Below are 25,489 nucleotides of genomic sequence, written 5' to 3' on the forward strand. Positions count from 1 at the left end.
TTATTGTAATTCAACTTCCATAACTACTACCCTGGCATAGCCATTTGCCATCCATGTTGCCCTGCTCACATCTCACCTCTCTGTGCCTTAGTTTCAGCAGCTGTAAAACAGGGATAATATTATTCCCCCTTCACAAGCTTATTGTGAAGATTACATGGGTTAATAGATGCAAAGCACTTAGAATAATGCCTAACACATAGTGAGCACTCTCTACATGTTGCTTCTTCTTTTATGACTTCTTACCACCACCACTTCTTACCATCATCATCAACACTGCAATTGTTATTGAAAAAAATCAACACTTGCTTTAAAAATGCCACAGCAGATTTCTAGGAGACTCCGGAAGCAAGGATGAATCAAAGGGCTTAGTTCTTCTGGGCACTGTGGTCAGGACTGAAACTCAGGTGAGCCCCAAGTGATGGTAGTATGGAAGGGAAATGTTGCTTCCTACAGTGCCTTCACCTGCTGCTCTCTATCTCATCCAAAAGTAGCCATACATGTAATAATACATGTATTATTACATGTAATATATATTACATGTAATATATAATACATATATTTACATGTATGGCTGATACATGTATCGGCCATACATGTAAATAACTTCCAAAAGTGCCTATAGTGTATTATGAAAGAAAACCAGGTGCTTTAAGGTCTTTCTGGATGCTGACAACCAAATTCTCCCTCAATTTTCCTCTTACATAGAGAGAATTCTGGGAGTGATGAATCTCGTATCTAACCTCATAAGGCTTGCTTAGGATTGCAGGTCATTTTCAAGACTGTTATGAGGTTGTAGAAATGGACTAGGAACCAAAAGTCCTAAAAGCGCCCTTTACTGGCTTCACTTTGGGAAGTCACTTCACCTGTCCAAGCCTCTATTTCATCATCTCTGCACTAGGTCTGCCTGGACACCTCACGTCATTGGATGGGGGACCAGATGAAAGTGACTTGTAAACTGAAAACTAATGCATTATATATATATATATATATATATATAAAATACTGCTTTATACTTCCTAAGTAACGACTATGAAGCTATCTGAAATGGACACTTCTATTTTGTTTCTGATTAACTTTCAAAGTTCAGTGACTGTACCTAAAAAGCAAAAACAAGCATAAAATCCAACTGGAAGTTTTTGGAGGAAAACGCCTTTTCTCTAGGAAATTTCACCAGTGACTTTTTTATAAGAAAGTGAACATGGTCCATCAATGTATCTAAAGTGATTTCATGACATTTCCTTACTCCAATTCAGGTGATTAGAAATGTCACATGAATAATGCTATTTTATGAAAAAGGAAACCATAGTTTGTGGCAGTGAGGGGCTAGTACAACTGACATAATTTCCGACAAAAACCTAATCTTCTACATTTATGAAGCAATTCCTTTGAATCAAAGCCCATGGAAGTAAATCTCTCCATTTAACTGAAAATAAAGATGGCTGTCATGAAACTGCTGAGAGTTCCTTATTATATTCTCAGACTCCAAAATCAGAAAAATTCATTGAATATTGAGCATGATTTCTTCACTGACACTGAGCTCTAATGTCAATTTGCTCCAAAAAATTTTCCTTGATTTTAGGGTTCCCGGCCTTATTCAGTTGATGAAAACTGCGTTAGCATGATGTCATTTGAGGACTCTCCAGTATAAGAAAGTACATAAATGCCTAAAAGAGGAAAAAGAGGATAAGAATTATTGCTATTATGTTGGAATCAAGCATAAGACCAAAATAAAAATAAGCCTATGCAATTCCTTACAATTCTGGACAGTGTTAGGAAGAGGTTAGGGTGTACAGCATTTTATTAATGCCATAGAAGCTTACATTCGTCAGACATCTCTCATTTGAGAAGAGAAACACCGTATTTTCAGACGTTGGGGAATGAGATTGGTTTGAGATCACTGAATGTTACTGCTGGAAGGAAACTTAGTGATCTCTTAGTTTTTCTTTTTACTGATGAGGAACAAAGGTCCAAAAAGATAAAGAGATTTATTAAAAGCCCTCAGGCTGGTTGGTGGCAGTGATAACAGGACCCAAAACTTCTGGATGAGCACATGGAGCATTTGGGGAGGGAAATATGCTTTTTCAAGTTCCGACACTTGAACTTTATCTGAACTTCAAAGAATTTTGATTGGACTCTAAAGTGAGTTGCCCATGATGGATTCATGCTCTTTCTTCCTACCCCTTAGAACCTTTGGTTTGTTGTAACTCACCTTTGTGTTGGAATGGGTTGAAAGTCTTTTTGAATCTGGGTTTGACAGATGAATCTGATGAGTTTTGCTGCACAAAAGAAAACCAAGTCATTTAGGCATTCAAAGTATTCTTCTAGGTGCCTGCTTTTTCATTCAAACTCCCTCAGAAATTACAAATACTCATTTTTTTCTTCTGCCAAATGTGCATTTACTTTAAAGCAAATGAGCCACCTACCCAGAAAACAAAATCTCATTTTTGTCACCTAATTTGAAAGTGAAACTGGAGAAGGGGTACAAATCCAGAAGATGCAAAGCCCTCACTGACCACTGCTGCCTTCTGAAAAGGGTCAACAATTTACATTAAAAACAGGGAGATAAACCACTGTCAGGCATCTTTACTTTTGGTTTTGGTGTATTTTACTTTTCAGTGTTTTTCTCTCTTTGCCCTTCCAATGAGAAAAACTCTGACTTCCTGCTTTGTAGGGTGGGGAGTGTCCTGTCTTGCTTTACCAACTAAGGTTCGACTTTAATGCAGTCACACATGCTGTTAACTCCCTCCTTTTCTTAAGAGTAGAGAATGATTCATTAGTTTCACATTTTCTGGTTCAAGGGATTTTAGTTCTTCAAGACATAAAATCAAAATCACAGAATATTAGAACTTCTGCTTTGAGTAACTAGTCTAACACTTAATTTTTACATCTTGAGAACATTGAAACCAAAAGGTACTAAGTGACTTTCCTGAGGTCACACAGCCAATTGGTTACTGAGTCAGAAATACAGGGCAGGTCTGCCAGCTCCTGGGGTCACAGCTTCCTAACCCACAGCCCTCTCCTATGAAATGCAGACCCAGGAAAATTATTTTATAAAAATGCCAGAGGCTAATTTCCTCACTGTTTTTTTTATTTCAAAACGTTATATTATCCCTTGTTAAAAATCTCTAAATATCCATGTAGTTTTTCATGCACTTAAATTGGCTGATTTTTATCACACACAGAAATTTCTGCTTTAGAACCCTTTCTGAAAGGCCCTCCGTGTCTTGCTAAAAGACAAAAGTCTGAGTTAACGTCAAAAATACAAAACCGAGAGGCAAGTACTTTTGATCCTAACTATACTGTTCCTTACATGGATTGCACTTTTGTGGCAAAGAATGAAAACAAGAATCCTTTGTTTCCATACAAACTTGTCAGTTTGTAGACTGAAGAGCTAAAATTGCAAGGGACAAAGTCAGGTACACCAGCGTAAGAGAAAATTCATAAAGATCCTTTTATATATTAGAAGTTAATGAAGACTTCCCCCTCTGATTTTCTGGAGAAGGAAAAGGGGTCTGCAGGAGATCTAGACAGGCAGGCAAAGAAAAGGACCCTATTGATTCTAGATATTGGGAGACAAGTCAGACTATAACAAACAACACTGTTGAAATGTATTTGCTCACAGGAGCACCACAGAACCCCATGCCTGAGCATCCTTGAAGCTTTCCACACCTTCGCATCCATTCATCCATTCACTCATTCACTCATTCATTCAACAGCTCTTTAATGAGTATTGACCATGTGCTGGACATCGTGCCAGATACCAGGAATATAACGTGACAGAAACTCAAGGGGTTTACACAAAAGTGGGCTTGCCGTGGGACTGTGTATAAAAGTGCAAAACTGGAACTCCACGAATTGCCTCCACCACTGCAGGAGATGATTACCTTTGATGCTTGGTTCCAAAAGCTTAAAGGAGACAACTTGTTGAGTAGCAGCTTTTGCAGCTACAGGGCAAAAAAGAAATAGTGAGGAACTACACATAGGCAATCATGCAGAGGCAAATCAAGAACAAAACTGCAGAGTGTAATTGTTACTTAGTAGTAGTATTTCCCAGAAACATTTAATAGACTTTAAGCATGTGGATCTGATGAAAGGATTGCTTTTCTTTTATTTCTTTTCTTTACCTGTAAACAAATCTAGAATGAAACAAAGAGCAACAGTACCAAAAAACATAATAATTCAGATTCTAGACATTAGTAATTGGCAATAGTGGCTAAATCGAAGTTTGTCTTTGAAGTGGAGAGTGTCCTCATCAAGTGAATGGTGCCAACAACAGAATTATTTAGTCCAATCAAGAAGGAGGCAAATTGCTTCTTTGTAAACAGGGGTTTGGAGGCATGTGCAACAATTATGATAATTATAAAATATCCTTATCTTCTTATTAAAACAGAGGCTACATTTTTTAGCTTATTGTCTTTACCTCTCTCTGCAGAATTGCTCAAAGCTTAGAAAAATAATGAAAGAAGTTTAAGGTTTTTTCTATTATCATTTACTTACATTGGTCATTCTTCATTAGGAATTCTATTTAATGTTAGAGGCTATGTAATATTTACTATATAAAATTCTAGAAACATACAAATAGATAGGCCTTTCAGCATATTCTAAGTGAATGAATAAATTAAGTAAAGGAGCAAAAAGGAATTCACCCCTAAGGAAAGTTTTTCTGCTGGTTAATTATGCCAAATCATAATTTAAAAGTAAAAACAAGTTTCCCCTTTTTTTCTACAATGTTCACATTATATGTTGTGGTTAGTTCTCTACAGCTCTATTATCAGCAATGAGTGTTTAGTTTCTTTGTCTCCTGACTGAACCTGCCTTTTGTGAAATTATAGAATTTTATTATGCAGGTACCCATGGTCTAACTTCTTATATATGAATAAGGGCCCTAGAACTGAAGGGGAGGGACTAGATGCCTGGGTTAAAGGAGAAAGAGAGAAATGAATACACATACCTTACTATCCAAGAGCATTCCAAAACATAAGATGAAAAAGCCCTTAAAAAAAGGAATAAGGCACATGTATTATCTTTTCCTTTTCCAGTAAAGAAAGCATTTTTATGTATTACTATTCTATTATATCCCCCAACATTGAAATTATTTCCTTGTCTGTCCCCCTGTTGACTGTGGGTCCTTGAAGGTAAGGATACTGTGTAAACTCCACACTGCCTGGATTAACACAAAGTATGCAAACATTTTTTTTGGTTGAACATATAATTAAATTATTGCATGAATAAAGTCTGAAACACACATGGAGCATCATTTTCCCCTTTGTGTCATCCTAAACCCAAAACAAAGAACTTCCATTTGCTTCTATGTCTTAGTCTTTCTTTAGGCATTAAACAAACGTTAACTAAGCGTCTATGATGTCAGCAGTCACTGAAGTCCGACCCCAAGGCCAAGTAGAGGAAGTTGACTATATCAGCATCCTTTCCATCAGGTCCATCCAGCCCTTCTGTAACCCTTGGCAGAGTCTTTCTTGGACCTTGAAATTCTCCTCCCAGGTAGAGGACCCTCAATTGGTGTCTGTTCAGACAGCATGTCACCAAGGGCCCTGGACAGAAGTTCCCTAAACCTGTCACCATTAGGTGTGTGCTCTCCATGACTGCCCTCTGTGCCACCACCTAAATGTACCCTGGTTTGTTGCAGTAGGTGGAGAACCAACTGGATTCAGGAGATACTTACTGAGCACTTACTCTGTGCCAGGCACTGCACTAAGTGCTAAATGATCTCATTTACTCTTCACATTTACTCTAAGATACAGGTAATAATATTATCCCTGTGTACCAAATGAGAGAATTAAGGTATAGAGAAATTAAATAATTTGTTAGCAGTCACACAGTTGGATAGCATGACATATTTGAGCCCAGAGCTATTTAACTCCAGAGCTCAAACATTTAACCACCACTACCCTGAGTCATTGTCCAGAGGAGAACCAGTAAATATTTCTTGAACCAGGACTGAACGCTCTCTTCCAGATTCACCAAAACCTAAGGACTGCTTTGCCCACCTACTCCCTGAACACTCTCTGATCATGGCATGTAAAACCCAGCCTTGGCAGCAGAGTTTGGCAAACTTTTTCTGTAAAGAGCCAGAGAGTAAATATTTCAGGTTTTGCAGGTCATCCAGTCTCTTACAACTGCTCAGTTCTGCCTGTGCAAGGAAGACAGCCACAGACCCTATGTAGATGAATGGGCATGGCTGTGTTCCAATAAAACTTTATTTACAAAGACAGTGCTGCCTACAATTGGCCAGGCCCTGCTTTATGGCACATTGGGGACTTCCCTTGCACCATTCAGACTCAAAAAGCACTCTGGATTTATTTCCCTTTCCCTGTGTGCTTTAACAGACATCAGCACAAGATAAAGAGGACTGGGTCAACGGCAAGAGAGATGAGAGTTAACTACGTGAACTCTAACAAATTTAAAACCCTGGAATGGATTACTGAAGAAGCCTAATATTCTGCTTCAGTATGAGAATAACTGTTGGGAAGACGGGATCTTATTTTATTTTATTTTTTTCTATTCACTGTTGCCAGGCAATTTGGGTTATAATAGTCCTGCTAGAGTCAGGGAAATGAGATCGCCCCCAGAGTGGTCTTCCCATCCTCACTTCTCTACAATTATTCCAATTACCCGATGATGTAATAGGTTGTTCTCATCGCTCTTACCTGGGATGCATTGAGTGATGCGAAAATAACATGCCAGGCCAGATTCTGGCTGTCAACCATTGTTCCTATGCCAAACCCCCAGGTGAGCCCTAGCAGGGGGGTCAGAACGAGAAGGCTCCTCCCTATACGGACGACAGTGGCCTTGCTCTCCTGAGTCAGCCTTTCTCCAACAGCGGGCCTCCAGAGCTTCGTGAGAACTAACAGGACCACCACCAAATTCACAGCCACAATAGTCAGGGCAGGACCCGCAAAGGCCAAGAGAGGTTTGCTCCCATCGGACCAGTTAAGCCAACACACATCTTTCCTTTCATAGCCATTGCTGGGTTGTGTGACCACAATGGTGCTGATGGATATAATGAGAGGACACCCGTAGCCCAGGCAGAACCCGACAGCCACCAACAAAGGCGTGGCCATGTGGTGGAACACGAGGATAACCCGATAAGCCAGCAGGAAGCCGAGCGTAAGCATCCAAAAGAACAAGGAGAGGTAGAAAAAGTGTGTAAAGAACACTGCAGCTGTGCAGACTCCAGAAGGGTTTGCCGTGGTGTCCACGGAGGCAGCGACAATAAACCAGATGTCTGCGATCAGGAGGCACAGGGCTATGTTCACCATGCAAATGTGACGCGTGTGTGAGGTTTGGCTTTTGTTGACCTGCTTCCAAAACAGAGCTTCGATGGTCAGGTATAAGATGAGACTTCCGATGGAGACCCCCAGTCCCACAAAGGTGATCCATTTCACAACGGGAACGATGGGAGGGGGGACAGAGGGTGACATCAGCATGGAGAAGGAGGTCAGGTGAGTACAGCGGCACGTCACAGAGTCTGGAGTTTCATTCACTAGGTGGCAGCCATTATCGTTCCACTGCAAATGGTTGAAATCCCAAAACATACAATGAGGCTGGCTCAGATTTGATTCTATCTTGGAAAAAGTCAGGAAAATTTCATTGATGGAATAGTTTGCGATAACTATGGATATCACGGGCCCATTGACCTGAGCATTTCCATTTTTGGTAACAGGTAGAATGTTCCCCAGGGTCAAGGAGGTCATGCTGATGATAGTTTCTGGAAGGGGTTCCCGGAATTGGTCTGACCTAATTAATGCATGGCCTCTGATGGGAATGGAGGGGTTTTTGGGGAACATTTCAGTCTGATAGTTATAACCCAAATTGCTTTGATTTGAGGATGCTGGAATCCCTTTCCAGTCAATGAATTCTCGAGAAAATTCCAGAGGCAGAGCTGTCGAAGGGACTAGAACGCTGATATTTTCCAGTGACTCTAGTAACTGGGATCCAGCATTCTTTTCTTTCTGAAGTAACACTGTCCAGTTGGTTACCGAGGCAGAATTAAGGATGTGGTCAGATATAGAGATGACATTCTGAAATACAAGGGTGAAAGTCAGGTTGGATTTTGAGTAAACAGGTCAGAGGACTACGGGTGGATAGTCATTAGTCTTAAGCTCAGGAAAATTGCCCAGAGAATTGGCTCAGTTGAGGACCACATTAAAACTCAGCAATGAAATTCAGCTCTGGTGCTCCACGCAGTGGAAGCATTGGGTTAAGAAATGAGGGTCAGGGCTTCCCTGGTGGCGCAGTGGTTGAGAGTCTGCCTGCCGATGCAGGGGACACGGGTTTGTGCCCCGGTCTGGGAAGATCCCACATGTCGTGGAGCGGCTGGGTCGTTGAGCCATGGCCGCTGAGCCTGCGAGTCCGGAGCCTGTGCTCCACAACGGGAGAGGCCACAACAGTGAGAGGCCCGCGTACCGCAAAAAAAAAAAAAAAAAAAAACGAAAAGAAATGAGGGTCAGCAGAATCATGTCAGTTCCAGGGTGATCACCCCTGGGTATTCATACTCCGGTTGGGGCTTTGGCATAGAGGAGGAGAATCCTGCAATGGGTGCTGCAGAGTGTGAATTTTCTTCCTTCTGAGATGCCAAACGGGACTGCATGACTCCTCAGGCTGAAGGTCCAAGAGTGAAACGTTACTTGCAATTGCTTTCCCATATCATGTTTTTCTGCTAATATTAGAAGTTCTAAATTCATGTCATGAATGTTCAAGTTTTAATTCATTTGTATTTATGACTTTTCTTTAATAGAGGAGAATATATAGCAAAAATCCTTAAACACTGGACATGCAACAAGGAAGCATTGAATTGTTGTGGGTTTTAAGGGTCAGTCTCAGTTTGAGATTCATTTTAAAGGAATTCCCTGGCAATTCAGTGGTTAGGATTCTGTGCTTTCACTGCTGAGGGCCCAGGATCCATCCCTGGTTGGGGAACTAGCATCCCTCAAGCAGTAAGGCCAAACAAACAAAAACAGTTGCAACAACAAAAACCAGGTTCCTTTTCCAAACGTACCTGGAAGGCAGCGTTTTCTCACCCAGGACCCTCACTCACTCTTACGGGTCTGGTTCCCAGGAATCTGCTGCGGGCGTCCATCCCTCTGGCTGAGTCTTACCCTAATTGAGCCCTCTGTGGCTTCTGGCCCGAATCCCACAGTGAGCTTCTCCTATTGCCCCAGCAACCTCTGCCTTCTTTTTGTTTGTGTTTGCTGCTCTGTTTTTGTCCTTCATTTTATTTTTAGCCTTTTTGTGTCATCTTGTTTTAGTTAGTCTCTTGTAAACAATGCATAGCCAGACTCTAAAAAACAAAACAAATCTGAGCATCTTTGATTCAGGGGGTTTAACTTATTCACACTTAATGTCATCTCTGATGTTATGTTCACCTTATATAGTTAAGCAGGATTGTGGGATTATGTAACATATACATTATATAACCCAATTTTGTAAAATATTATATGCTTTAACATACAAAATGCACACATCCAAAGTGTTTGGAAGGATATTTATTTAACAAATATTTATTGAGTACCTGCTATGTGTCCTTTGTCAATTTTCTAGGCACGGAGGTGACACGTAAAATGTAAGCAGTGGCTATTCTAGGGTGACAAGATTACATATCACTTATTTTTCTTTTTGTTTATTTGCATATCTTATAGTGAGCATGTCTCATTTGAGTAATTTTTAAAGTTAATTTTTAAATATCCAAACTAAATCATGAATTCCCCAGTCGAAAAAATGGAGTTCTTAAAATATATTAAATATGATATACTAAAGTCAGAGCTTATGGCCATGGGAAGGAACAGCTGCCGACTCAATATTAAATATTAAAAACTTGGCACCTGTGTCATTCAGAGCAGAGGCTCACGCCTTCCCCTCAGCCAGATGCTGTCCAGGCAGTCTGCCTGGAGGCAGCTCCCTCTCACATTGAACTCACATAATTGATCCCGGAGGTTGCTTATACACTGCTGAGGAAGCAGTGAAGCTCACGTCAAGACTGTTACATGGCTCTTTGGTCCTTTTCAATGGCACCCCATCAACTGGGGCTTCTGCCATTCCTCCTGCAAGATTGAGCATTTAAAGTGAGCCATTCAAGCTCAGGCAGACCTTACCTCCATTGTCGAACTGGACACATTGAAGTGTCGTCCTAGGGACAGGGATGAGATATTGCCCAGAATTGACACCACAGAAGCCAGATTCCCAGCTGTGGTTGATAGGTTTTGCTGAATGACCACTGAAAGATTCTGCACCAAGGAAGACACGGTTGCCTCAGTGGCGTTGCTGGCCATCACACTGAAATTCTAGGAATAGAAATGGTTATGTTCTAGAAAACAATGAAATGCTTGTGCTTCATCAGACTTAAATCAGATTTCATGGCCACGAATAACCAGAATTTGTATGGTGCATTATAACGTAGGATAATCATATAACAATAATAACAACAATATAATGGTTGTCATTCAGTGTTTTTTATTTTCCATACAGTGTGCTAAATGTTTTACTAGGGATTCACTGATCTCATCTTTATACTACCCTTTAAAGGAGGTACCATGATCATTTTCATTTTATGATTAAGGAAACTGAAACTTGAAGAGATTCACTAAGAAGCACTTTTATATAAATTGTTACCCTGATGATACAGAACCTGATGTTCAGTGAGATTCAGTGACTTTCCAAACAGTACCCAGCTAGGAAGTGGAAAGGTAGGGTCTACTTGGCACTAAATCCTATGTTATATCCATTATACTATGCTGAGAAATCCCTAGAGAGGATTTAAAGGGACATACAGGGAGATTTTGCTACACTTGGTCACTGGATTTGGGGTTTTACTTCTTCCTTGAGGCTCCCATCTGCTTCCAGGACACTGAGCTAATTTGGAAGGCAGCCAAGAGGGATATTCCCTTTGTTGAAAGCACATCAACCCAGGATCCCAGATCCCCCCTGTTTTCCTTTTTTATTCTTCTCAGCTGACAGAGCTGTTTTCTGCCTAGGGTGCCTGGGATCTGACTGTCCTCACACCCTGGGGTGACCTAGTCCCAGCTATGATTCATGCCCAGAAACTGGGCCAAAGAAGGCAAGAACAAGGATACACCTCAGAAGACATCTGCTCCAATCTCCCTCCCCAGTTTACAGATGAGAAAACTGTGGTCCGGAAAGAGAGCCGTAAACCTTCCACAGTCCCTTGGTGAATATCGTGGGGTTCTCTGCTTCCAAAGCAGGGTCTCTGGCTGGGACTGAAGTTCTCCTCACTATGAACTATTTGCAGGACAGTGTCTGTGAACTGGTATTGGAGTTCATCTTCCATGACTTGAGTTTTAACTCCTCACCGTTTGCTTCCATCTTCTTTCTATCTACTACGTCTTAAGTACTTGAAACTTCCTAAGAGAGCATCATGTGGAGGTCATAGCACTGGACTGGAAATCAAGGGACCACGTTTCTAGTTCAACACTACTGCGACCAGAGGGGCCACTAGCCCCTCAGTCTCCCCTTTTCTGATCTACAGAAGGAAGTTGGTGAGGCACGTGGCCCTGGAGAGCCACTGGAGTTCTATCATTCTATATGGCTGACTCAGTCCCTGCCCCGCTTTCTGACAAATGTACTAAGGTTATAGCTTCTGACTGATACCTTCACTTGGATCTTTGATTCCCAGGCTTTCAGAGGCCAGCTTACTTGCTGTTCTGCCATCTTCAGCTCTCTTCAGCATCGATTCACACCTCTGCAGCACCCTCCCCCCAAAACCACCCAATCTTACGTTTCTGAGGTTCTCGGCTGCTACCTAGACTCACGACTCACGCCTACACTCCCTGGGTTTCCCAGGGTCTGATGTCACTGACTTCTGACCAATGAGACAAATGGATACATTTTACCTTCCACCATGAGCCATGCTCACTGGGAGACACCCACTGTGAAACTCAAAACCAGGGCAAATCTTCAAGGTGGAAATGCTTTTTTTACCTTCTTCAGTTCTTCCAGCTCAGAGAGCACACACGTCTCCCTGAGGACATGCCACCCAGAGGGTTGGCACCTGGCCGTGATGCTTCCAGAGTAGCCGCTGCTACAGGGAAGAGTATACTCATCATTCTTAGACCCAAATCCAAAGAATATGCTGTTACACTGGGCTGGAAAAGAATGGAAACAAAGAAGAAAAATGTCTCAATATTTTGACACTCTCTATAAACTATAAAGCAGTACTTTTTAAGTCATGTTTTCAGACAAAACCCAGGCAAAACTCAGGAGTAGGAGAAGTTTGTCTTTGATGCCCAGCTTCACGCCATCAGCCCCTTTTCCCCTTTCCTGATGTGCTACCCTCCCCAAGGCTGGCCCCCTTTCCCTCCAGGTGTCTGATCTATGCCAACAATCTGAATTTAACGGGCTATCAAATAGTTAACTATTCGGTGAAAATAAGACAGGGTGTGATCCTTCCCAGGAAATATTTTCACTCTTTAAGAGAATGCTAGAAAACCAGAAAATCTTCAAGACACTATGGGACAAAGCAGTCATGATAGGGTTAAAAGATAGGCAGTTGCCATTTGGGGATGACATGTCCTACTTTGTGCCCCTTTAAAGGCTTCTCACATGGTGATCAGCCACTAGTTCCTCTTGCAACTGGCCCTTCATAATATATTCTTACCACGTGAGGACTGCGAAGAGGAAGCCTTGAAAGGAAGAACCACAAGGGCTATGAATTTTGTTTCTTTTCCCCACTGCTGTGTCTTAAGTGCCTAATCACTTTGGATACCTAGTAAATATTTGTTGAATAAATGTTGAAAGGGGCACAAATCTTGGTAAGAGAGGTTTAAAACTGAATGTAAAGAATTTTTTAAACATCTGAGGAAAAGAAGTAGGGTGTGTATGTCTATGTATATCTGTGTGTGTTTGTGTGTCTGGGTGTATGTGAATGACCTGGAAAAAATGCTTTCTTTCCTGGGTCCCTTGGATTATGATTTAGGAATTACATCAGCCCCAGGGCTCTTCCAGCATGTATACCAGGAAACTATTGCTGAATCATTTCCATCAGTGCCTGCAGTGAATCAGTCTTGTGTGATGTTTACACTAAGAATTGGAGCTCAGCTGACCCACGAGCAAGAGCCTGAAATAGTGAGCTGAAAGTGAGTTTCATCCTGGTTGGGAGGAGAAACAGCTACTTGTTTCTACTAAAATTCAGTCTTAGAACAATTCTGTGTCAGGAACATCTCCAAAATATAATACAATCTACTAATTAGGCTCCCCTAATCTACTTCCCTACAGAGGACGGGAATCCAGTGTTACCTTTTCCGAACACTCTGAAAGAGTTGTCTTCTAGTGGAAAAAGCTGATGCAGGCCTGTCTTAGCCTTCTTAGCCGCCTGCCCAATGCCTGACAGCAGTTCAGATGTGTTGCTGGAACCAACAACTTCATACCCAGCAATGATGCTTCCATTTCTACAATGATGACATGGAAAGAAAAATGAGATTCATTCATTCAGTCACTCAAGGCTTATTCTGTGTGGGGATGGCATTGGGTCCGTGGGAATAGATCAAACAGATTTGGTCTTTGCCTTCTTGGAGCTTATGTGCCAGTGGAGAAGGCAAGGCAAATAAGAAACAAATAACCACCAAATATATATATATATATATATATATATATATATATATATATATATATATATATATATATATATATATATATAAAATTCCAAGTTTTGTTAAGTGTTATGAGAGACAAGTTCAGGGATAGAGTTACAGATGTAGAAAACAAACTTATGGTTACCAGAGGGTAAGGTGGGGGGAGGGAGAAATTGGGAGATTGGGATGGACATATACACACTCCTATATATAAAATAGATAACTAATAAGGACCTACTGTACAGCACAGGGAACTCTACCTAATACTTTATAATGACCTATATGGGGAAAGAATCTAAAAAAGGGTGGATATATGTATATGTATAACTGATTCACTTTGCTGTACACCTGAAACTAAGACAACATTGTAAATCAACAACACACCAATAAAACTTTTAAAATAAAATAAAGGTTTCTTCATGTAGATCTTAAAAAATATATGTATCAAGTAGACGTGAGGCCCACTTTAAATAAGACTGGTCAGGAAAGGCTTCTCTGTGCAGAGGAACTTTGAAGCTGAGACCTGAAGGATGAAAAGAAACAGCCAGTGATGCAAAGAGAATTGGTGCAGCATGGCCAGCACCTGAGAAGGGCTGGAGGCAAGAAAATGCCTGTGAGTCTGACAAACTTCAAGGCTAACGTGACTAAAATTCAATGAGCAGGTGAGAGATGGATAGGAGATGACCCTCGAGAGGTACCCAGGAGCCAGATGGAGCAGTGTGAATTTGAGTCTGAATTTCATCTTTTATTAAAAGGTTTTATTCTTTTTGAAAAGGCATGGCATGATCAGATTTATAGTTTAAGATCATCACTCTGGCTGCTGTGTAGAAAATAGGTGGAGGCAGGAAGCAGAGAAGCAGGAAAACTAGTTAGGAAGGAGAGGGTGGTGCCCTGAACTGATTGAGTAGCAGAAAGTGAACTGGTCAGTTTCAGGTTGTATTTGAAGACAGAGCCAGAAGACTTGCTAACTGAGCAGATTTTGGGTGTGGGAGAAAGAAACCAGGCAGGCAAGAACGACCCCAGGGAATTGAAAAACAAATTGTAGTATATTCATACAATGGACTATTACTGGGCAATAAAAAGGAAGGAGTCACTGATACTCAAAAAGCCAAGGATGAGTCTCAAAGGCCTTAGGCTGAGTGAAAGAAGCCAGGCACACACCAAAAACTATACAGTAGATGATTCCATTTAGGTAAAGTTCTAGCATAAATAAAACCAGCCTGTGGTGAAAGAAATAAGATCAGTGGTTATTTCTGGTAGGGAGGTAGGAATGTGCATGGAGATTGGCTGGAAAGGGGCACAAGGGAACTTTGGGGATAATGGAAATGGTCTGTCTTGACAGGAGGTGGCGTGTATTAGTATTTGTCAAAGCTAATAAAGCTGTACAATTAAGTTTTGAGCATATCACTGTATGTAAATTATACTTCAATAATTAAGTATAATTTATTGTAAAATAAATTAAGACAGGATACCTCTAAGATTTGGGTCTGTGCAATTAGAAGAACAGCATCTCTGGAAATGAGATGGCGAAGGCAGTGGGAGAAGGAGATGAAAGCTTATGACGGGGGGGAGTTGGAGGACTCCCATTTTGGACATGTTACATTTGACATGCCTACTAGAAAATCACCTGGAGATGTTAATAGGCATTGGATATTGGAGTCCAGAGTTTAGGGGAGAGGCTGAGGTCAAGTAATAAATTTAGAACCCATCTGTATACAGATGGTTTTTGAAGTTATGAAAGCAAGTGGGATAACATGGATTAATTTAATCCTGAAACTCCATGAGGGTTAGGGTTAGGGTTATTCTCATTTTATAGATAAGAGAACTGAGTCTTAAAGAAGTTGGGTCAAGTCATTAATGATTAATTGATGGATATGAACCTCTGGCTCTCTAAAGCTCAAATTCTTAATCACTACATTGAACTAACATTGAACTACATTGAACTCACAATAAATAAACCCAAATACCCTTTTAGGCTGTGATGATCACAATGTCTTCTCATTGATATGGCCCTTCTATAGTCTTTGAAAAGTGTTTTTCTATTATTTCATTTTATGTAATGAGGTTAAATCAAATTCCACAGGTATTAACAGTCCTGTTTGACAGATAAATAAATTGAGACTGTGAGAGACTAAGATTTACTTTAGATCATGTACGTAAAGAGTAAAACCAAAATAGTTTTATTTTATAGACTTATGTCTACTTTTACTGTGATTTTGTCTACAAATTATTGGAGACAGTTTGTAAGATAGATAGATAGATAGATAGATAGATAGATAGATAGATAGATATGATGGGATATAAATTAGGAATATAAATAGAAAACCAGGACCAAGGAAAAGAAACATGTGAATATTGAATACAAAACTGTTGATTGAGTTTCAATGCTGTCTATGAATTCAATGACAGCAAAGTCAAAAACAGAAGTTAGATTAATTATATAGACCTTGATATAAGAAAAAAGAAGCAGTGTTTTTCCTAGCACTGAATTTTAAAGAATATTATACATGTGAGCCTTTTTATAAGTACATGAGAGGGCTTAAAGGATAATGTCCAGGACAGTATATTTATAGCAAAAGTTACTGAAAATTTCCTTTAGCTATTCTTTAGCTGTGAAAAAAGTATATAAGAAGTTAAGTTCTCTGACCTCTAAGTCAGTTCCTCTATCAAGCAGACTATAAATAGCTGGTAATCAATACACACACGGGTAACTAACCAAATAACTTTTGAATTAAAGTATAAACAAAAGGCTAATTTACTAAATATCTCTTTATTTGCTGTAGACAATGACTACTGGGCTTTGAACTATGGTGCATCCATGATATCTACACAAAAATATAATATTCTACCCAAGGAGCCCCTTCTGGCCCCCAGTTATACAACATCACACCCTCTGTGTTAATGGAAGGAGAAAACCCATCCCTCCTCAACCCACAACCTTTGTCACCACCACTCGCCCCTTCCCATGCATGCACACCACGTCCTCCTGCTTCCTTCCAAGCCATGCGGGTTTCCAATTCTAGTTTCTGATCCATAGCTTCGAGAATGCCATTTAATATTTATATTCGAAAAGGCATTTAAATGAGAATATAGGCTTTCTTCTTAAGATTTTTTAAAGCACCACAGACTTTTATCCAGTTTTAGTAAGAATTCTACTTCAAAAAGCAGTTGACTGGGCTTCCCTGGTGGCGCAGTGGTTGAGGGTCCGCCTGCCGGTGCAGGGGATGTGGGTTCATGCCCCGGTCCGGGAGGGTCTCGCACGCCGCTGAGCGGCTGGGCCCGTGAGCCATGGCCGCTGAGCCTGCGCCTCCAGAGCCTGTGCTCCGCAACAGGAGAGGCCACAGCAGTGAGAGGCCCGCATACCGCAAAAAAAAAAAAAAGCAGTTGACTTATTTTCTGTCAAGGTCACTTGGAAACAGCATGAGGCATCCTGCAGGACGGGTGCATGATTCCAGGTATGCCTTTCTAAGACCATTGTATTACTTACCGAAATTGGGTGACTTGAACTGACTCAAAACCTCGGATACTTCTGTATGCTTCTTTAAGCTTTACAAAGAGAGCAAAGAGCAATATGTTGATCTTTGTCCCCACACAAGCAAGACATTTCAGCAAAAAATGGTCGCAGACAATAAATAACCAACAGAAGCACCAAGAAAAGAAAAGAGGTAAGGCGAGAGGTAGTTGCACGTTATAGAAATACATTTAAAATGATAGCAGAGAATGTACGCACACACGCCTGCGCACACACATATAATTTAATTTTGAGGTTGCTAATAAAGAATGTAGAACCAACTGCTTAGGCTAGAGGATGGGTCGGGTGCCAGATAATGTAATAAATTCATCCAAAATCTATTTTCTTCTTCCCCTAAATAAGCCATTGATTTCAATAGATGCTTAAACTGAATCTACCTGTGAAGTGTTTGTGCATGTCTTCAGTTAGAACCACATCTAAACCACCATCCTAGGTAGAGGTAGTTTTATGTGACTTCATTATGAAGTCCAAAATTTTGGTCAGTAACCCCCTTTAAGGAACAAATCCCAAATGTTAACAATTGAGCTTAGATCATGAAAACTTTCTTTTGACAAATAAAAATCAGAAAATAATCAAGAAGGCTTGATTCACTTATCTTGTTATGAGAATAATGTGTAACTTTGCGGCTGAAGACTTACAAAGAATGAAGATAATGGGAACTTTTATTCTCAAAATAGTGACATTATCTGCAGCCACAGATTCAATATCAGACCTGAGAATAAAGATCCTTAGTACTTAAAAAAAAAAAAAGAAAAAAGAAAATAATCAAGATGGCTTGGTTTAATATTACCCTAACAAATGAGCAAAACTAAACACTAAAGAAATGGGAAGAAGTCAATTGCTTAACGCTCCTTGGAAGAAAATGTTCAAAGTAGATCACTTGTGGGCAGAGTGATTAACTGTTATGTAATAACTCATTGAAAATGAATAATTAAGAATATGTGTTAAATAAATATGTTGAATTGGAAACATCTGAACTTACGTTTAGGCAACGATTTCTTTTGTAATAAGTAGAAGGTGCTTACTTGACTTTCAATTCCAGTGGTATATTTGGAGTATATAGCAGAAGATGAATCCAAAAGGTCTTTTGTAAATGTTTCATTAATCTTGAAAGTACCCCAAACCTCTATGGAAAATAAAAAGAAATTTACAGAGATAACAATTACTCACTTGATATATTATAGCTTAAAATTACAGAAGTCTAATTCAGCCCATCTATTTGACAGTGGTACTTCAACTCCTTTTTTTCTTCTTTTTTTTGCCAATTTCTTTTTATGATGAATGTTCACCTAAGGTAATATAGGAAGCATCAATAAAACCAGAATTTTCTTTTGTGGATTTGGAACATAATGGGAAAGTGCGATCATCAAGATGACCTTATAAGCAGGTAAATGAGTATCCACTCACATGTGGTTATAAAAGGCAGTCACTTATCCCAGTCTAGGCCCTGAGCATAAACGTTGTCCCTATTTAAAAATTAAAAAAAATCACTACTTGCTAACTCCAACTTACCCCTTGCTTACCCATCACTGGTGCTTTTCTCCTCTGGGACAGGTTATTCCCCACCTCTGGATGGACAAGTCCTGTGTATCTTTCATTCAGGACTTAGTTAAATGCACCTCTTTAGCAAGACCTTCCCTGGACCCCAGATGAAGAGTCTTCCTCTCCTTTAAATTCTTACAGTACTTTATCCATACCTCCCTTCCAGCCTCTTCACCTACACATCCATCTGTGAACACACCTCATGTATGTCTGTCCCCACTCTGCTTTGGGAAGCTCCTTGTCAGTGTAATCCCTGTCTGATCCATCTTTGTATCCCCCAAAGATGGATCAGACTTGGACCACTTTTCAAAGTGTAGGCTTTCATCAAAATTTGTTGAAGAGATCACATTGTCTTCTTTCATGTGTTAACAGCCTGGTCTCCCCAAGTAGCTTGCTAATTGATCATGGTGACCTCCCAGAATTTGCCCCAGATCTGGGTATAAAGATGGTGTTTAATAAATATGTGTTACTTGAGGCAGGAAGGATTAGGAGTCTGGGATTAGCGGATGCAAACTATTATATACAGGATGGATAATCAACAGGTCCTACTGCATAGCACAAGGAACTGTATTCAATATCCTTTGATAACCCATAATGGAAAAGAATATGAAAAAGTATAGATAGATAGATAGATGTATATAAAACTGAGTCACTTTTCTGTATAGCAGAAATTAAACACAACATTGTAAATCAACTATACTTCAATCAAATTTTTAAAATAAATAAACAAATAAGTGTTACCTTAACCTGAACTGCTGTGGTTCTGGAAAAGGGACCCAGGGAGACCCAGGAAAGCTGGGCTATTTCAGGTCCTCCTTCACTCTTTGCTCCACTCTACCAAAATCTGGAGCTTCAAGATAACTGGACTAGTCTTTGGGGATGTTTCTTAAAGTCCTTCAAGCTGTTGGAGCCCTCGTCATCTGGCTCACCCCATCATCCACTGAACATCAACCTAAGTCAGCAGTAGCTCCCTCAGCGTCCACTGGTTCCTAAACTAGACTTTCAACTTTTGTTTGGTTTTGGCAATTCATTCAACACACATATTTGTTGGCAATTTACAGAATATCTTTCAATATAATCACTAGGTAACCATCCCTGCTTGCACACCTCTAAATTTTTATTTTCTGGAAATTGATGTTGGCCAAAGAAGTAAACAGAAGGTGGGAAGAAAAACGTTATTTAGTCAAGCTGTTCCCCTACTTGGAATTTCAGGGAATCTCCCTAAGTCTCAGAAGAATCGTAGAATTGTCCAGGTGAGCTGGATGTACCTCCAGGTTGAACTGGCGCCCAAACATCAGCTCGCGTTTCTGAATTTTCTGCACTTACGAAGCTCTCGCTGTGTCCAGCCAAGCCTAGCAGGGTACGTCATCATTGCCCTTCCAACTCCCTGTAAACACTGGCTCTTCTCTGGGAGGCAGAGAGAAACACTGGGGCACAGACCAAGTGGTCCTTCTCTCTCTGTCACATGTGGAGGTAGGAGGGGCCCCAGCTCCCCTCTTGGTATCCTTACACACTTACTTGTTCTCTCACAGAAATGGACACTCTGGGTGAGGTTGTTGAGATGACAATCGCAGCTCTGGAGAGATCCCTCCGTGTGAAGGTAGCATTTCTGGGGATCAAGGCATGAGGGAGAAAACCAGGAGTAGCCGTCGTCACAGGCACAGCGCAGGACCCTGTTCTGGATGCCACAGTCTGCACAAGAAACAGAGCTTGGTCTCACGGGACCTGGTTAATAAATTGGCTATGGCTGAGTTCTCACCTTTGGTTCTGATATAGAATCTGAACCAAAAGCTAGAGATATTTCTCTCCAAAAGCTATAAGGATGAAAACAAGATGGAAACAAGTATGTTTAAGGTTAAGGAAACGTCCCACTCAATAGATACTGAGATTGGATCAGAAACCCAGCTAACATAACAATCAAATGTCTGGGGCTAGCATCTAAAAGAAGGATGTGTGCCCAGGCGGTACCACTTACATGGAGAAAGAAGCAGAAGAGGATATGTCGAGAGTTAAATATGAGAGTTATTTAAAGGGTTCCAGATGGTATTTGTCCACTGTCTTATCGGAGGCTCCCATCCACCTAGCATCACTCCCCCAAAGTCCCTGTTAGCAATATGGCAAAGGCAGAGAGACCTTTATGGTGAGAGTCATGATGAAAAATTTTATTAAGCAATCCTGTATGCTTGTATTGGACCTAAAACTCCCACTAAGAAACCTTTCCTTTTCAGTAGACCAAAAAAAAAAAAAAAAATGGGGCAAAGTCACCACATACGGTTGTGAAAATATGCACAATGGTGTGCAGTAAATGGTTCTCAAACTTGATCATGCATCAGACTCTTTGGGGAGGGGTCTCATCCCAAAGTTTATGATTCAGTAAGTCTGGAATGGAGCCAGGGATCTGCATTTCTTTTAAGTTCCCTGATGCTGCTGCTACTATCGGTCTGGGTACCACACTCTGAGAAGCCTTACTTTAGATAAATCATTTAACTTCTCCTAATCCCATTGTGGTGGTCATTAGTGTTGTTGGCCAGATATTTTTTACAAGCATTTATTCTTTTCAGCCACAGATATTGGGGGGATGATTGATTCCCCAGCATAACCTAACCTCTCCTGACTCACACACCACCTTCCCCATTTCCACTCCCAGTTACCAGAGACTGACTCACACGTGGTGGCCTTTGCTCTGATAATCTTCACCGACCCAGGTAGAAAAAAAGGGTAAGGCTCCAAAAGCTTCAGAAAGTTCTTCACATCTCTTTTCTCCTTGGAATCTCGATAGGCTACCTGAAGCAGCAGCTCGTACTCCTGGATTGGACCTAGAGAGAAAGAGAGACAGTCAAAGGCTTCTTTTCTCAGGCTGGGAGGGAGATATTGCAGAGCAAATGACCTCAGAGCACTTGTCAGATTCAGCCTGAGGGTCAGGGACATGGCTTGGTCACTTCCATTCATCCAGACATGGACTAAAAATGAGCATCCCGAGCAAAGCATCAGATGGTCCACAGGTGCCTAAGACACCTCTCTCCTCTGACTTCTGCCAGGCCAGCTGCTCTGTGCTCTCTGACCCACCCGAGCATCGCCCTGCTGACTTTACATACTTCTCAGGTCACATCCAGAGTCAAGTTTCAGGGTCAAGACTGAAGGGAGAAGAGGTGAGAAAGTCCTGGTCACTCTCCCCTCCTCTTCCCCCAGCTCTGGTCTCCTGGACGTATCTCTGATATAAAACCCGCAGTCCCCTCTTCCCTCTCCAAAGATCCCTTCCTTCTGTACAAATGTTCCACTAATTCGCTGAATTTGATACTGAGATGAAATGCACAAGTAAAACCAAACCAAACCTTACTTGAGCCTTGATGCATCCTCACCTCCACCTTATCGTTTCTGAGCAGTACCTTTTGTTTCCCTAAGAAGAGACCATTAGGTGTTTTGGGCTGGGAGAGAAGAGGAATCCCACCCAGAATTCACTTAGGCACATTCACATGAAACTCTGTATGAAGTTCCATGGGGTCTCAAAGTCCTCCCAAGGTCCTCTGTGGACCCCAGGTTAAGAATGTGAAGGGCCTCAGAGAAAAAGAGGCAAAAGGTGAACATCCTTTTTTCCTGGGTCTCATTTTGTTATCATCAGCAGTGAAACCTCTTAGAATCCCTTAGATCTCTCAGGACGGGACCATGCTTTCTACAGGCACAGGTGAGATGGGGAGCTTCTATGAGACTGTCCCATTTCTTAAGGGTCCGGGGGAGCTGGGAGATTTATAGGGAAGAAAAGCAGCTGCATCAATCCCTAGGCTTCTCAGAAGGAAATCCAGAAGCTGCAGCATGTCCCAGGACATTTACAGGAGACCCCTGCCTGCTGTAGTTGCCACCAACTCACCCTTCCCCGCATCTCCTTAAGGCCGGAAACTCTGTCCCGACCTTGGGAATTACTCCAAGGGATGTAAGCTAAGGGGATATCCACTCCCGTGGCCCAAGCAGGTAATAGGTGGGGAAGGGGGGAAAGATTAATGGCTCTGGTCCTGGAGCCAGACTGACTGGGCGTTGAATCCTGCCCCACCTACCCACCGGCCTTGTCAGTTTCACTATCTGTAAAATAAAGATGGCGATTGTACCTAACTCAGAGGATCTCTGTGAGGATTTAATACATCGAACACACTTAGAATAGTGCCTGGCACTGGTAACAGTTCAATGTGTACTTGTGCTTTTACCTTTCCATGGCATTCCAAGATGAAGTTCTGGTTTCATTTTCCCAAAGAATTGTAGCTTTGCTACAATGTGGTAAGGTTTATGGCCCTATTAGCACATTGTTGGATGGCAGATTCATGGCACCGTAAAAAGGCTTTTGAGGACTGACCCAGGCTTGAAACATCAGACCCGCAAATCAAATTTCAGACCACAACTCATTCCTAGACTGAAGTCTGTGCCATTCATTACATTATTGGGATCAAGATGAAGAAGGAAAGGAAGAGTATGGAGCAGCTACTGGCTGGTTATGGGACAGGATACTATGCCTTTATTATATTATTTCATCCTCACAAGGAATTACTATAATTATCGTTTTACAGATTTGAGGTACTTAACGATGTGCCACAGATCATAAAACCCATCAGAAGCACTCCTGGGATTCGAGCCCTGCTCTCTGGGCTCCCGTGTGTGCTGTACCATGCTATCTGAGGGAGTCTCACCTAGAGGCTTTTTCTTATTCAAAATGAGTTCTTGCTTTGTTTTGATGCCATCATCACTCTGTTAAGAGGAAAAAAAAAAAAAGAAAGAAGAATTACAGCAAGACTTGGTCATATTGTATTTCATAAGGCCTTGTTGGATTTCCCAGATAAACTGAAATCATGGATCTAAAACGCAAGCCAGGGATGGTGGGGGAGGGGGGCAGAAAAGGACATCGCTGAGGCACCTTTTGAGCACAAACCTGAAGGAAGCAGGAAAGTGAGGATCCCTGAGAAAGAACTTCCCAGGAGGAGGGAAGAACAGGTGCAAAGGCCCTGGGATAAGAATATGCCTGGCACGTGAAGGCCAGAGTAGCTAAGTGGAGTCGGGGAGGCGGGGCAGGAAGTGACGTCAGAGAGTATCTCTGGGGAGGCAGATCCTGGAGATCCTTCTGGGCTGTGGCAAGGGCTTAGCTTTTGCTTGAGTGGGATGGGAGCCCGCTGGAGAGTTCTGAACAGAGGAAAGATGTGTTCTGCTCCACTTTTTAGAAGGCTCAATCCTGCGGCCGTTTTGGGAATAGACAAGCACCGAAGCAATGAGAGCGTTTCAGGAGCTATCGAAGTAATATAGGCGAGAGATGATGAAGGTGTGGATCAGGATGGTAGCCATGGAGTTGGTGAGAAGTGTTTGGAGTCTGGATATATTTTAAAGAGAAAACCAGAAAAAAAGATCTAATGGTTTAGACATGGATTATGAGAAGTGTCAAGCGTAATAATAAGTTTTCTGCCTAAGCAGCTGGAGAGACAGTGATACCACTTGCTGAGATGGGCAAGGAGAAGCAGGTTTGGTGAGAAAAAACCGAGTTTAATTTTGGACATACTAAGTTGAGGGGATATTGGCACCCAACTGGAGATACCAAGTAGGTAGTAGATAGGTGAGTGTGGCGTTCAGGGGACAGGTGTGAGAAGGAGACACAGATTTTGGAGTCATTGGCATGCAGAGAACATTAAAACCATGACCCCAGATGAAAGCATCAAGAAAGTGAGTAAAGTGTGGAGAAAAAGGAACCCTCCTACACTGTTGGTGGGAATGTAAATTGGTGCAGCCACTATGGAGAGCAGTATGGAGGTTCCTTAAAAAAACTAAAAATAGTGTTGCCATATGATCCTGCAATCCCACTCCTGGGCATATATCCAGAGAAAACTCTAATCTGAAAGATACATACACCCCAATGTTCACAGCAGCACTATTTACAATAGCCAAGACATGGAAACTACCTAAGTGTCCATTGACAGATGAATGGATAAAGAAGACGTGGCATAGATGTGGAATATTACTCAGGCATATAAAAGAATGAAATAATGCCATTTGCAGCAACATGGATGGACCTAGAGATTATCATACTAAGGGAAGTGTGTCAGAAAGAGAAGGACAAATATCATATGATATCACTTATATGGGGAATCTAAAACAGTGATACAAACAAACTTACTTACAAAACAGAGACAGACTCACAGACTTAGAGAACAGACTTATGGTCACCAGAGGGGACAGGGGCTGGGGGGTAGGTATAAATTAGGAGTTTGGGATTAACAGATACACACTACTATGTATAAAACAGATAAACAACAAGGACCTACTGTATAGCACAGGGAACTATACTCAAAGTCTTATAATAACCTATAACGGAAAGGAATCTGAAAAAGAATATGTATATGTATATATATATATATGTACAACTGAATCACTTTGCTGTATACCTGAAGCTAACACAACATTGTAAATTAACTATGTAAACTAAACTAAAATATGTAAATTATTACTTCAATTTTAAAAAAAGTTATTGGAAAAAAAAAAGAAAGTGAGTATAGGTAGGAAAGAGGTCAAGGACTGCTAATGTCGATCTATATGCTTTTTCTCCATCAAAGAGGCCATAGGAGAGGATGCGCTGAGTTAGAAAAGATCTCCAGTATGGCTTAGTCCAAGATCCTGTTTTTTGCAGTCAGGTCATCTAAGCTCCAAGAGATGAAATGACTCACCCAAGGCCACACAGCTAATGCTGGTAATGTTGAGACAAGAACCCACCACTTCTGATGCCAAGTCTATGAAATTTTGTCATTGCGGTTGCCTAGAGAGTGACTGACGCTCAAAGTGCCAGAAGGAC

At 41.3% G+C, this 25,489-nt stretch overlaps 1 protein-coding gene across 4 annotated transcripts in view; it reads right to left on the reverse strand.

Moving 5' to 3' along the window:
• Window positions 1-1,454: 1,454 nt before the first annotated feature.
• ADGRF1 (adhesion G protein-coupled receptor F1) overlaps window positions 1,455-25,489 on the reverse strand; it is a 36,162-nt gene continuing 12,127 nt past the window's right edge. For 2 of the 4 annotated variants that reach the window (XM_081245352.1, XM_081245353.1), the window contains 13 exons: window positions 23,349-23,406; window positions 21,342-21,491; window positions 20,194-20,367; window positions 18,159-18,259; window positions 17,089-17,147; window positions 13,267-13,418; window positions 11,953-12,116; window positions 10,110-10,298; window positions 6,666-8,039; window positions 4,952-4,993; window positions 3,885-3,944; window positions 2,210-2,276; window positions 1,455-1,664 (listed from right to left, as the gene is read on the reverse strand). In XM_081245352.1, the coding sequence (XP_081101478.1) occupies window positions 1,591-1,664; window positions 2,210-2,276; window positions 3,885-3,944; window positions 4,952-4,993; window positions 6,666-8,039; window positions 10,110-10,298; window positions 11,953-12,116; window positions 13,267-13,418; window positions 17,089-17,147; window positions 18,159-18,259; window positions 20,194-20,367; window positions 21,342-21,491; window positions 23,349-23,406 (2,664 nt within the window). In that variant the 3' untranslated portion in view covers window positions 1,455-1,590. Of the gene's footprint in view, window positions 1,665-2,209; window positions 2,277-3,884; window positions 3,945-4,951; window positions 4,994-5,301; window positions 8,040-10,109; window positions 10,299-11,952; window positions 12,117-13,266; window positions 13,419-17,088; window positions 17,148-18,158; window positions 18,260-20,193; window positions 20,368-21,341; window positions 21,492-23,348; window positions 23,407-25,489 lie in introns of those variants that run through there. The other 2 variants (XM_081245354.1, XM_081245355.1) reach the window with 2 other exon arrangements.

This window comes from Mesoplodon bidens, assembly GCF_964165515.1.
Source record: "Mesoplodon bidens genome assembly, chromosome: 10".
Taxonomy (NCBI): Eukaryota; Metazoa; Chordata; class Mammalia; order Artiodactyla; family Ziphiidae; genus Mesoplodon; species Mesoplodon bidens.